The sequence below is a fragment of the Apiospora kogelbergensis genome, assembly GCF_038363985.1.
Source record: "Apiospora kogelbergensis strain CBS 113332 chromosome Unknown utg000005l_segment0_segment0, whole genome shotgun sequence".
Taxonomy (NCBI): Eukaryota; Fungi; Ascomycota; class Sordariomycetes; order Amphisphaeriales; family Apiosporaceae; genus Apiospora; species Apiospora kogelbergensis.
This window is the reverse complement of record NW_027117422.1, coordinates 2021034-2035267: the sequence shown is the minus strand read 5'-3', so window position 1 is coordinate 2035267 and position 14234 is coordinate 2021034. Positions and strand designations below refer to the sequence as shown.

At 51.9% G+C, this 14234-nt stretch overlaps 3 protein-coding genes across 3 annotated transcripts; 2 read left to right on the top strand and 1 right to left on the bottom strand.

Moving 5' to 3' along the window:
* Positions 1–1328: 1328 nt before the first annotated feature.
* Positions 1329–2972, bottom strand: PG998_007253 (SH3 domain-containing protein; the record flags this gene model as incomplete). Its single annotated transcript, XM_066874069.1, has 3 exons — positions 1329–1544; positions 1652–2302; positions 2340–2972. 3 exons carry the CDS (start codon positions 2970–2972, stop codon positions 1329–1331), a joined length of 1500 nt encoding a protein of 499 aa, XP_066730014.1.
* A 3143-nt stretch (positions 2973–6115) lies between these two features.
* PG998_007252 (Bcssu72) lies at positions 6116–6974 on the top strand (the record flags this gene model as incomplete). The annotated part of the gene is made up of 2 exons (XM_066874068.1): positions 6116–6249; positions 6317–6974. 2 exons carry the CDS (start codon positions 6116–6118, stop codon positions 6972–6974), a joined length of 792 nt encoding a protein of 263 aa, XP_066730013.1.
* A 3452-nt stretch (positions 6975–10426) lies between these two features.
* Positions 10427–13264, top strand: PG998_007251 (uncharacterized protein; the record flags this gene model as incomplete). Its single annotated transcript, XM_066874067.1, has 2 exons — positions 10427–11449; positions 11513–13264. 2 exons carry the CDS (start codon positions 10427–10429, stop codon positions 13262–13264), a joined length of 2775 nt encoding a protein of 924 aa, XP_066730012.1.
* Positions 13265–14234: the final 970 nt, after the last annotated feature.

Sequence of the window (14234 nt, the reverse complement as noted above, 5' to 3'; positions counted from 1 at the left end):
AAAATGAGAAGACGAGTGAACAGCAATGAATGAACTGCGCTCGCGGCGAACTCGCCTTGGCGAATGAGTCCGGCTGTTATGGCCAATCACCTGTCAGGCTTGCAAGCACAGATCAATATAGAGATAGGCTATATCAGCAGACCCTGAGAAACCACCCCGTAGCCCCCAAAGCAGCACTGTTGATGATGTTGCATTTACGGGGAACTCTTTCTTTCACCTGTTTAGGGGTACAGTCGTCATGAATTGTTCGAGTCGGCTAAGTTTTGCTATATATGCGTCTACGTCGCGAAAACTGTACATACTGCACACTGACCGTACAGACCGACTCGAGTTAGAGCCCGCTGACAAACACACTGGCGAAGATAGTGGAGGACCCAGGATCGGGATGGGTAATGGCGTTGTAATCTGAAATGCCCCGATTGCTCCTCGCTATTGGTAGAAAGACGAAGATAGAGTAAGCGGAAGCTAGGGCTACTTCCCGCATTCGGCACGCTTCGGTCTCCGTAGGGTGGGGGACGCTTGGAAATTCTTTACGCTGTGATTTGCGAGGGCGTCGCAACGTCGTGGTGGAAAGCATTAGTAGATGAGGGGGTCGAGAAAACAAAAACACCCCTGGTCCACACACCATGAAGTCTGGCGTGCTGCCGTCTTCGCGCTGTCGCCTCTGCCTCTGCCTCTGCTCCGCTTCCGCCCCCGAGGCCGAATGTCGTACATCTAGCACGTGCTACCCAAATGTTGATATCATTAGATGCCCTGTCCTAGCAGGCTCTTGCATGTTGTCGTGAAGGATTAGACGGCCTTCCAGGTACTGGGATTAAGTTTGTATTTGCGTACTTCTCTTTCTTCCATATTCATGTAGATTCTCTTGGCAGAGTTCCTGGCCTCCGTCGTCTCCAAATTTCGGCGCCGAACTCTGTTGACATGCTGCTTTATTTCATCGCATCTCCCTACAAAACACAGCACAGCATGTGTCTAAACCAACCCTGTTTGGCTATCCCACCCTTGGCGGGGTGTCACCGCTCTTCACAGAACCCCTTACTTGGAAGAGATGAGTGTCGTGTCGAGTGGGCTAGTATGTACGGATGCGCCAAGAGAAAGATATGCAGACCTTAATCTACAACAACCTCCAAGGTACCCCGGCATGACCAACTCATTAGTACCAGAGTGGCAGGGTTGGGTCATTTTTGATCCATTGGACAGGCCTAACAGAATGCGTGTGATGCTGCACTGTGATAGAAGCATCGAGGGCATATATAGTGGCGGCTCCGGGACAAGCTATCACCATGGGTTTCGCCCATAGCAAAATATACTGCCGAGTTCTCTTAAGGTCATCGCTCTGTTGCCTTGTTGTCTTGCTCTTGATCCAGTTCCGAGCTTGTTTCCTCGACAGGAGATGTAAGTTTCTTGTCCGGCAGAGTCTCCAGTAGTTGTGACTTCCTGGACGACGAATCGCTGCGCCCAATGGTGTCCTGGCTTCCACGCCTACCCATGCCCGAGTCGAAAGAAGATTGAGCAGTCGGTGTATTCGCCTGGCTGCCACCGCGCTGGCCATGGTAGTGCACGACTTGAGGGGCGGCTGCCCAGCTTGAGAGCCCAACAGATGTTGAGGATATGGATCTAAATCCTTGCTTGATGTAGAAAAGGTCGAAACAACAGGTTGATGGTATCCATTCGTGCTTGAGGTGCTCTGTGATGGTGCATGACCGCTGCTGCTACTGCCAGCGGGGGCGGTGGTCGTGGCCGTAGTAGCCGGGGCGGCGGCGGCGGCGGCGGCGGACGGAACGACATGCTCGGTTTGCGTTGGAGTTCCTGTATCATTGGGGGTGCCTCCTCCAACCCCCAAGTCTCCAGTAAGGCTGTTCATACCGCCTTCAATATCTCGTAACAGGCGCACGTATTCTTCAGGGACAAGCCCACTTTCTTGTGTCTTGGGATCTTCGGCAACTAGCCAGCCTTGGCCGTGCCTGTACGAAACCCATATAATTTGGCCCTCGACCAGGGGAAGTTCGTTTTCATTCTCCCGTTCAAAATCAAAAAGGGCCACCGCCTTCCCATGCATCTCTTCATCTGGCGACGTAATGGTGAACTGGTAATCACGCGAGTAGCGCGACTCATCGTAGGGACGGAAGCCAGGAGAAGAGGCGGTGCTAGAGGCGTCTGATTCGGACTTATACCCAGCTTCATGCTCCGTATATTGACGCGGTTTCTGCTCCTGCGCTTGATACAGAGCCTGCATCGATTGTCGTAGCTGTTCCGAGGGATACGTAACATACTCCCCACCAGGCCCGTTGGCCTCTCCTCCCTGGTTAACATAGTAGCGCTCGCTCCCTCGCCCGTACCCCCGTGTAATAGCCCCTTTGGCGGTCATAGGTATCCTGGCTCATCATCGATGACGACCCAAGGGTTCCATGTTCTTGCGCCGAGCGAGACTTTTGATGACCCAAAGTTGCCGATGACGATTTATGCTTCTTATGGCGCGAACTGACAACAGGACTCTGAAGGTCTTCGTCCTCACTCCACGGTGGGCCGTCCCCGAAGTGGATGGGTGCCAATCTTTCACCCTTGCCCAGCCCGCCATCTGTAGACCACTCCCAGCTTGTCGGGGGATCTGACAGACGGCGTGTTTCACTTGCTGGCGTAGTCATACCAGATGCAGGTCTCGACCCTTCCGGCGGAGGTCCATAGTGCATGGGATGTATTGGAGGATATGCGAAATCTCGAACAATGGTATATGTAAGGCTGGAGTGGAAGATCGGGAACAGGTAGGAAGGCGGTCGCGAACGCGACGGGACCGAGCCGACCGAATACTGCGAAAGCCGATTCTTGGATGCGTGCGACATTGGGGGCGGTATTGCGCTGGCGCGGCTACTTGTCGGAGAGGTAATCAGAGGAGGGAGCGGTGGGTGGTTCGAGTTGGCCGAAGGTGAAGACACTGCAGGAGGCGATGGAGCCGGTGATGAGCTGGGGGACATGATTGCGGTCATTGCCAGAGGAGAGAGCCCTTGCTCCAGCGTACCCTAAGAAACGTATACGAAGAAAATCGTTTTAAACTGGCAGCAGATGCTCAGTTGCCGTAGCTGTCTGGGGTGCCACAAGACGGGGCACACCGTTACTGCCTTGAACAGACTTGTCCAGCAAGCTGTCGGGCGCAATGCATGCGATCACAGAGCAGCGGTCGAAAAGAATCGAAGTGAAGCGCCGAATTAATTAGAGACGACGGTGTTTTAATATGGCGAAAATGACGGCGTATGGCGTAAACGGGTGCGGCGGGGTTTGGTTTTTTGGTGACTCTGCCGAGAATCCTGTGCCCAGAGCGAGCGAGCTGGATCTAGAGATGACGAGAGAAAGGTAAAGCAAACGACTTCGCAAGATGTGAGATGCGCCTGGCCGGGCTCCAAGAAGATAGAGGGGTGGGATTGTTGTCGGCCCGCAGCAGTGTTTCCAGAAATAGCGCCGCCGGTGTTTGGCGACAGCAATGGCCGGCCGACGAGGGTTCGCTCACAAAGTGGGTTGAGGGAGGGTTCGCAGGTAGGTTAAAGCTCGTTCGTTCACACTCCAGTCGGCGGATTTGCCTACTTTACGTATCTGCTCCACCACGACGAGTTAGGTATTCTGAAAGAGAGATACTGTATGGATAGCAGAGCTTCCACGCAGCCGCGAAAGGACCCGTAATTGGAGGCGAGGGAACGTGAGGGAGACAGAATCGAAGTGTGTGTGTGAAGGTATGATGGTGCAATGCAAGAAAGTGGTGGCCTGCTACCGAGAAAACAATAAGCGACGGGCCAGCGAGGGGGAGGAGTTCGACGAGACAATTGGATTGGGTGTCCAACCTTGACGAACGAGGTCGAGTCGGGTCGAGGGCGTCTGGGTGTCTGTCTGTCTGTCTGTCCTGTCTGTCTCGATCTGTGTGTTGGTGGGCTGGGGCTGGGCTGGCTTCTGTCTCTGTCTTTGCCTCTCCTTCCACTTACCTGCTTGCTTGCTGTGCTCTATCCTTACCACTCGGCAGTGTGTGTGTGTCTCGCTCTCCGCCTATCTTAGGTCGGCTCAGACAAAAGCACCTCCCAAAAGACCTAACCGCAACCTAAGACCTGGGCCGAGATCAGGTCAGGTTAGGTTTTCCTGGGAATCGTTCTGAATGGCTAGTTGTTGCGTCTGCGCAGTTCTAGTTGGTGCTACTAAGCGCGTGAGGCTTGATCCTACTGGTCGGGGCTCTCGGGGGAGACAAGAGGGGTCTGGAGGAACCGTCAGGGGTGGTGGAAAGAGGGCACTTATGGCTTTTGTCGACGACAACACCCTCCGACTTGAATGATGATTGATCGGCTAGATGTTGGATTAATGTTCGCTATTGGTCAAACCCTCCCTACGTTTTTGCGGAAAAGTTCATCGGATCGTGAAGCAGTTTTTTTCTTGGTACGTTATATTTGAGTGGTTATGAGAAGTAAGGCTGGGATACCTGGGTCGCCCGTTCGAATGGCCCGACATAATGGGAAGAGTCCCCGAAATTTGTTCTTTGTTTCCAAGTCACTGTCGAGGATCCCGAAAATGCCAAGCTTCTTTCTTTTCCTGTTTCCAACTGGTCCTCGACTGTAAAACCTCGGCATTGCCAAGGCCAGCGTATGGATATCAAATTAGCATCCTATGCCTACGTCCTGATCGCTACCGATAATATTGCAATGGGCATCGGCTACCGCGAAGCGAAGTTGATATGGTGTAGTAGACATGTCTTATAATTTAGATCTTGACAGACACGATGTTGGTTGGGGCACACACACTTCAATGGTTCGGGTTTGCATTCTACTATCGGAGTTGCGGCCACATGTAGGAAGATGTATCCGTCCATACGTAAAGTAAATACGAGGAACAGTAACCCACTGCCCTTGTTCTGGCAACAATAAGGTTATAGCTGTCTGGAGAAGGAATAGCACCGACTATTGCCAGGGCAGATTGGGATAGGCTTAACTCTATACAATTCCTGCTTTATACATTTCAATGTATGTTCCGTTCTGTATGCCCCGTATGTGCGTATCTCACTGCGACCTGTGTGCATCTGGCGAGGTATATCAGATATGACTATCCTTTTGTGGCTCTGTTATAGATCACCGATGCGCTCGGTAGACACGGGGTAATGTAGATGGAACACCTAGTACACAGCATCGTGGAGAATCATTCTCATGGGAGACTAGACAGATGCCAGTTAGTGTGTACCTACATTGGAGATGAGGTAATGATTCTAGTCCTTTATATACCATAGAACATTGGCTGATGGCACCTATTATTCGATGAGACACATGAGAATAATGGATCTACGGCTCTTGTTCCACGTGAAGTGCGTGTTGTCGATTCATAGAGCGTCTTGCTCCATACACATATAGAAATAGGAGGGCGGCTGGGCGGGAATGGAAGTACAGGCCAGAACTTATCGCTATCCAAAACTGCCCCACCTTGACACAATCAGCTATCAGCTTGGCTATTTCTTTCAGTCCAAGATTTCCGCACAGGTTAGAAAATGTCTGGACGTTTCTTCCTTCTGTCATCAACACTTTTCCCCGACGCGATTGCAGGCTAACACAAGTGCTGTCCAAATCAGCACATGTCTGCTTTCGCATGTTTCAGACCGTAAGCTGAGGCCAGCATCCCGTCGCGGGCCGTCTCTGCCTCATCCCAACGTAATGTTGTTTGTAGCAGTCCACTTCGCAGCTACAATCTTCATCTCTTCCGTACCAGGTTGAGCAAGTCTGCGTCATTGCAATTTCTGATCGAAACAACTCTCCCTTCTTACACCACAACCAAGGTATGTTTGTCGAACCATGTTCATATATGCGCTGGAGCACTGCACCCTTTACTCTGAATGATGAATACTTTATTGGAGCTGTCTGACTACTCATGTTGATACTTTAATTTAATTACGCAACTTTTCTGATCTTATCGAGCATCACCCCATACATCACACTCCTCCAAGCTTCGAGAGTGCCCTTTCACTGACACTTTCGTAAACTAAATAGGCTATTTGATCTCGACCGCTCCCGAAGATCGCGAGCACCCCGGGTATTAGAATACATACTACAACCTGCCACAACACGTCGAGGCTCTTTCTAGAACTAGAACAACCTTCAAGATGGATACCCCGAACGGCGCACCCACTGATGCGTCGGTTTCAGCATCGCAGCTAACTGGGCAAAACGGTGAGGGGGTTGGCTCATCTGGCTACAAGCTGAAGTTTTGCACCGTGTGTGCCAGTAATCAGAATCGGTATGTTGAAGGCATTGGCGTCGTCTGTCTGTCACGACATTTACTTACTATCTCCCCCCACGTAAAGATCCATGGAGGCCCATCTGCAGCTTTCCAAGGCCAATTATCCCGTCATTTCTTTCGGGACCGGCTCTCTTGTTAGATTGCCCGGCCCAAGCATCACTCAGCCCAATGTCTACCAATTCAATAAGACTTCGTACGATAGCATGTGGAAGGAGCTGAGGGAGAAGGACGAAGACCTCTACACACGCAACGGCCTCCTCAAAATGATTGATAGAAATAGAGGCGTCAAATGGGGCCCTGAACGCTGGCAAGACTGGCAGGTTGGCATCCCCCGCCTTGAGCATGCTACAGACCGCGGCAGTGAAGGCATCGAAGGAGGCGTAGCTGATGTTGTTTTCACATGCGAAGAGCGCTGCTGGGATGCTGTGATTGACGACTTGCATAACCGTGGCACCCCTCTAAACAAACCTGTTCATGTCATCAACGTTGACATCAAGGATAATCATGAGGAAGCCTCGATTGGAGGACAGGGAATCCTTGACCTTGCGAACTCTCTAAACAAAGCTGCCCAAGAAGAACGCGAGGCTGTCGGCGCCATGTCCTTTGACACTGGAAGCGCGGCGGGCCGGGCTTCATTCGATGAACGAGTGCCCGACATAATCGGTGAGTGGCAGGAGAGATGGCCGAATCTGCCGGCAACGTGGACATTAGCCTGGTTTTGATCAGGCAAGCAGAACAGCCTACATACGGGTTAGACCTCTTTTAATGTCTACACATGAGCCCTGATATAGAAACGAACTTGATTATCAAGTCGACGACTGGGAAGCTCGCATATTGTATACGCGAGCATGCACAGTATCGTCACACAGTCAGGTTGCATCAAACCCAACACGAGTCCAAGGTCCCTTTGGCCAAAGAGCGGCACGGTGGCAGGTAGATTCTATAGGACGGGAGAATGCAGCCATAGCTCACGTAAACCATCCCAAGTGCTGTGTATGACTCGCCATGCAGGTGCCCGGAAACATGAGGCTCAAACAGCATATGCGGCCTACCCCCGGCCAGACTAGGCACGAAACGCACCGCGGTCAAGGCTTCGGATCCCCCGAGACTCTCGTAGAAACACAGGAAAGAAATATCGAAAGAAGATCATACTTCAGGCATACACCCTCCCGATCACGCCTTGGGTGATGATGCTATCCTAACTGTATTGATTGTGTCTGTCATTTATGTGGGTCGTGCTCTACGTTGTAGAATTTAAGTCGGCAATATCAAAGCCCAAGACAGTTCTTATTTGACAGACAAGACACGGACAGGTTACAAGCTAATAAATAACAATAAGGACATTTTCACTTATGGGCAGGCCACAACTTGACACGTCCATACTCTTGGATCGAACTCGCCCAGAGATGCGGCAGAAGGAAACCTGGAACATGCAGCACTTTGGCTAATGATGATGTTTCTACCCAGATACGCAGCAACAGAGTAACGAAGATTGGAGTTGGTGTGTCTTCTCCAACCCAGCGAAACCCCATGCGTGGACAGAAGGCCGATAGGATTGTACTGTGGATTCGATACGCGTCACGTCATTTCGAAACTGCTCCGCTTGGAAGGACAGGCGCAGCCTGATAATGAATATCGTATTCTATCTTATTCAAACCAACTGTCGGTTTGCTTTCCAAAATGCCGTTGGCGCGCGCCAGAACGCAGTCCACGAGACCCGCCCGTCTGTCCAGAGTCGGCCTCAAGCCAGTGAGAGCGTGGCGGTCACGCTAGGTGCTAGGGAAAGGTAGCGCATAACCAATCGAATCTAACCTCCAGAAATGCCTGCGCCTCAGGGGGAGTCAAGCTCATCGGCGAACAGGGGTGCTCACTTACATACAGGCAAGGCAGGTGGGACGGTGAAATTTCCAAATTGCTCCATGTTGGAATGGGTTAGATCCCAAATGTCATCAGGGCTGTGCAATCATTAATCCCGGGTGTCTCGTGGTGTCTCTTCTTCCATGACTTAAAGTAAGGTTAGAGCAGAGGTGACGGGTTGATGGGAATGGGACACCCAATATCCTATGTACCTATTATAAGTGCGCATTTGAGCAGAGCGTCAGCTGTGCACTACCGTAGCAAAGGGAAGGCGACATGTCGATCCTTCTCGGCGCGATACCCATCACATCAATAAAGACTCTGCTGGAGAAAAGATCGAAGCCAAAGGGGCTGGGTGTCTACATCCCTAATCCTTCCCTCTTCCAAGACCGCTTACAGGCCAAGATACAAGATACAGCAGGGGGCAGACCATGTACCTGCATATGATTCAATGACAGCAGCCGCAGTTGCATGACAAGCCAAACAATCTTAATTCCTCCCACCCCACCGGGCAGCTTGACAACAAGACCGAGGATGGTCTGAGAGGACGGTTTCTGGGTTCAATAAAAGATGCCATGTTGCTACTGTAGGTATGAACCTTCGCTGTGCTATGAATGAACCAGATATTACCAGATATCATATATGTGCGTATATGACGTTTGCAGTACATCTGTTTCATCCGAGTTGTCTGTCGGCCCGGTGGGAGAAATCACAGAAAAGGCAAGGGGAAAAAAGGGATAACTTAAAAAAGTCTCGCTGTAGATCCCTCGAGTCTAGACTATTCAAATAGTGTCTGATAGAGACGGGGGTGAGAAGACTACCATTGAATTTCGCAATTTGATAGGGACCCGGACTGGAATTGGCGAGGGCTTAGCGATTAGGTTGGCTTTGATCGAATCGGGCGTGCATGAGCAGTCCCTAGGAGGCTCTCCCCTTATCCCAAGTCGTTAGTAGGCTGGTAGCACCACCCCCGACCCCCCTAGCACTTCCGTCCCCTCTGTCGTCTCCTGGTAAGTCGTCTGGTAGTGGTTGGTTTCATCGCCCTAAAAGGCCCTGCCTTGGTTCCGCAAGTATCAGGAGGGATTCTCGGGGACAATGTACAGCGCAGCGCAGCGCACTTGGCCAATTGAACCAACCAGCAACCCACCACCCACCCTCATCCACATCCACACCCGCTGCAGAGCACAAGCTCTCTCAGGCTCGCGCTCTGGACCCGGCACATTCTGAGACTTGGGAACTCCAGCAACCTGCATCCGCCGCTCGGTCTTTCGGGGGTGTTTGTGCCTGTGGCTCCCTTCGTGTTCCTGTCTTATGCTCCAGACTCGCCCTCTTCTATTCAGAAACCTTATAGATTGTTCCACAGTTTCCCCAGCTACCTACTGTGGTCATCAACTCACCCATCGAGGAAAGGCAGAGAGTCTATTGTGTATGGCCTGTATCGTATTTACTGCTTTCACTCTTTCTCTCTTTTTAGTCGTCGCCTCGCGAAACGAGAAAGCCCACTGCCAACTTCGCTTTCCTCCATTTCTACTCCGTACAGCTCCCTCAGTCCCGTCGCTATTTCGCCAGTTCTTCGTCGTTCCGAGAAAAGTCAAAGAAACAAGTGCCAACAAGAGACGAATGAGCCGTGATCCAAGCCGGAAAAAGCGACCTCAGCAACGAAACTCCCCATCGACAGTTATATCATCGATCTTTGCGTCGCTATTTCGTCCCATCACCGTCGCCGCTGCCAGTCGTTCCCTCGGAGGGAGGCACTTTGCGTTCTTCTTGATACAGCATCTGACACGACATAAACTCAATTGACTCGGACCGGTCCCGTCCCCCACAGACTGAACTCAAGACCGTGCTCCTTCGCGACATCTTGACAGCTGATTATTACGACCGTGGCCCTATTTGTTTATATACATATGTATCTTGAAGGCGTCCGACCATCTTGGAGGAAATTGGAAGGCAACACCTGCCCATACCAAGTACATCAAGTTTGAGTGCACAGTGAGCGTCAGCCACTCGAGCAACGGCCAGCGCAAGAATACAGCACCGCCTACCACTTAATAACCCCGGAGTAAACACCGGCACATCGATCCTGACCCGAGAATCAGGGATATTGGAAATAAGCATCAACAGTGCATCGACTAGGCTTGGTTTAGACCTTATTTTTGGTCTAAGGTTGGAATTGCGATATATTCGAGTGGCGCCTACACTTGCTTGCTTGCTTGGTTTTTCCGAAGGCTCTTTGTTCTTGCAACCCGGCGCTGCGGTACGTAGAGACCACACTCTTCGATTCATTCGCAAGAATTAGTGGCCAAGTATTTCTACCATGAATACCCGAAATGCGCCGCTGTCACCTGTCTCAGTAGGCGGCAGCGAATGGTCCGGCATCACAAAGTACAATAACCCCGACAACTACGACCCAAACAACCGCGGACTTATATCACCACCCGATTCCGGTGGACGAAACGGAAGTATGAACGGCTTCCCCGGCCCAGGGCCTGGTGGCCCAAGAAGCGTCGGTGGGCCTTCTCCGCCACCCTCTATCGCTCGTTCCAGCACCGGCATGTATGCGCGGAGTGAGAGCGGCCGCAGTATGCGGGACGAGAACAACGAGCCTGTTCTCAGTGGACATTATGTCGCCCTGAAGAAGTTCCTGCAACAAACCTCGAAAGACGGCCGCGCAAACCCACCTCCCAACCGAGCCCGTGACAAGCTGCTGCGTCTTTCGCCAGTGCAATTTCTCGAGCTATCCACCGATGTCTACGACGAACTTCTCAGGCGGCAGGCTTTGAGTCGAAGAGCCCCCGGGCCACAAATACCGCCTTTTCTGCAGCCTGAAGATACCTTCCATCCCAAGCGCAATCAAGCACGCCAAAAGTTATCAACACTAGGACCCCCGAGGTTTCGCGACTTGGCCACGGATGTTTTCTGCGAGCTCGAGCGGCGTTTCCCGCATTTCTCTGGCCCCGATGGTGGCAATATGGGAAGCCCGCGATCTTCTTCCCGAGGCCCCTCGAGCCGATCAGGCACTCCTGTCAGCAGCATGAACGGTCTGCCTCGGGGTATGCGACGGCCCTCGGATGCTAGTTCCATTCGCTCGGGAGCCCCTCGCATTAATGACTATGGCGTTCCGCCTTCTCCCGGCATCCCTCCTAACAACTACGATAGGCCGCAGCAGAAGCAGTTCCAAAGCAATACTATCGTGCCCAATAAAAGTACCATGGTGGAAGAAGACGACGACGGTGCTGACGATGTTGAAGATAACGAGGCATTTGGTTTGGAAGCTGCAAGTAATGGCCGCGAAAGTAAGAGAAGTGAGGGACCTGGCATGGGTGGAGGCATGTCTGAGGTATGTTCCCCGAGACCCATTTAACAGAGGGATTATTGATTAATATACTAACCTTCACTCAAGAATGATAAGAGAATGCTAGAGGAGTCCCAGGCCCAGGCACGGGATCTGCAGTTGAGACTCGACGGTTTGGAGGATGCGCTCAAGAAGAAAGATGACGAGCTGGCGCGTGTTCTTGACGATGAGCGATCGCGAGCCTCGTCAGACAACATGGAGAAGAAGCAATGGACTGACATGCGAGCTGACCTGGAGAACCAGCTCGCAGAGGCCAAGGATTTCAGCGCAAGCCTCCAAGAGGACCTCACGCGTATGGAGGAGCAGCACAGTTCGGAGATGCGGAGGCTGCAACAAGATCTAGAAGACGCAAACCAGAATAGCCGGAATATGGCTGTTCCGAGTGGCGCTGCAGACCCGGAATTACGAAGGGAAAATGAGGAGCTGCGGATGGCATTGGAGGAGCAGCAACAAGTTACAGAGGAAGTCCGACGTGAGGCGCAACAGTTCCTCCGAGAGATGAAGATGCTCTCCCAACAACATGGCCCTGCCTGGGAGCGGCAAACAGAGCTGGAGAAGGTGGTGGAATCCCTCGAGCACGAAGTCAGCGATTGGCGTAATCGTTATGCTCGCACGAAGACCCAGTTGCGCAACATGAGAGCCTCCTCCCTCGGCCTTACCATCGACCAGGATGCCGGCAAATACATCCGCGAAAAGGGTTTCACTCAAGAAAACGGTCTTGTCAAGGACGTTCACGTTACCAAGTTCCAGATTGCTATTGATGAACTGTTACAAAAGGCAAGAACCGAGGTTCCAGACAAGGTGATCGACTCTATGAAAGCGGTCGTTGTCAGCGTTCGACGGATTACTAAGGATATTGATGAGTCGGCGCCAAACGACGAGGATGTGCATCAACAGCAACAAAGGTTGAAGAGCAGAGTCTCAGCTACGGCAAACAACTTGATTACAGCTTCCAAGAACTTCGCGGCAGCTGCGGGTATCTCGCCCGTCTCACTACTTGATGCGGCTGCGTCGCATCTGGTGGCTGCTATTGTTGAACTGCTGCGCACTGTCAAGATACGCGCTACGCCTGCTGGCGAGCTGGAAGACGATGACGACGGCACCGTCACCCCTGTTGATTCGACCGGCTTCTTCTCGAACCGGTCAACTCAGCAGGATGGATATGCTAAGGAGGCGGAGCCGCAACCTACCCAGTCACCACTTGTCCCGCCCCCGCGGTTCAACGGCCTCGGGCCCCGCGATAGTATGCAATCCTCGGCGTATAGTCCAGTCAGTTCTCCTCGCGAATCAGTTAATCCATACAACCAATCTTCGCGCAATGGTGGTCCCAACGGAGCCAATGCAAATTCCAACAGGGGTGCTCCTGGCGGTTACGGCGCCCCCCAGCAGGACAACCGAGCGGATGATCTGAAATTCTACGTCGAGGACCAGACGGCGGTCCTTGTCCAAACCATCCAAAGCTTGGTCAGCTCTGTCCGCAGCGACGCATCTATCGCACAAATCAACGATCAAATCGACGCTATTGCGGATGTGGTTGGGAGAGTTATGGCGGAGACACAAGCTAGCGGGGTTGGCAATGATTCGCTTGACCGCCTTGCGTCCTGCCGGCAACGCCTTCTCGAAGCTGGAGATCATGGACAGGATATGGCATCGCGAGGTCTCGGCCCCGAGGACAACCAATGGCGCATGTGGACCCAGACCCTGCCCCCGATTGCCTTTGAGATTGCTCGTGAGATGAAAGAGTTGTCGCAGAGCGTCAACCGCTTGGTCATGTCACCTTCTGGGGATGATTTCTCATAAAAGAAATGTTCCTTCTCATGTCTTTATTACTATTGCCATGTTACATAATTTGACGACGCATACGGCCTTCTGATTTCTCGACCTCGATTGCACTTTTGTTATTGCCGAGTTCTTGATACCCCCTTTCCATCGCAAACGCTTCCTTTTGCAGTGCTGTTTAGGTTAAATAGAACCTATACAGCATGCTCACAACAACTTGGCGAACGTTGTTATTAATTCGACCCTCGATATCGAGCTTTGGCCGCCTACGGTTGGCGATGTGTTATTACGACTAGCAGGGGCAGCCTTTCCAGGCTGTCCTGCATAGGATATGGTTAGCTCAGGCCTAACGGTTCAAGCTGAGCGGGGGCATTCTTTTCCTTGTTTATAATCTAGATGGATGGCGTCCAGAGTTGTTTTGGTTTGGTTGGTTCGCGCAGCTGCGAGCGCTGGCAACATGGAACGGAGGCATCAAGACGGGCTTGCGGAGCCTATGACTTCGACCATAGCTGGGCTAATGCCGGGCTGAACATGCCCTTTTTGAGGGTCGAAATTGCATGGTTTTAACGCCGGGATGGAACAACGCAAACAAACCGACGGACCACCATTCCCACAGCAAGCCTTGCGAATCTATTAGTTACGTCAGCGTTGAGATAATACGAAGTCACGTCTGCCACTTGTAGGTTAGGAAGCATAGGTTCGGCTGTATATATTTTGGAATTGTTGGTTTCGAATGCAAGTTTGCTGCGCTCCTGAAGTCGCGTTGCCTGTGTCTGTACGTGTGCAATTAGTCTTCTGTCCTGTCTTAGTATGACGCAGAATTGCAATCGTCTCTTGAGGTGCTCCCTAACTCCGTACATAGTGAGTGAGTGGGGTGAATAATTGTCAGGGGCTGGTCTGGATGTGGGTCTTTAGCTGTTATCGAGCATTATCGATGGAAACGATAAGATAAGCACGGGCCATAGCTTAAAGATTTCTGAAATTTTTGGCG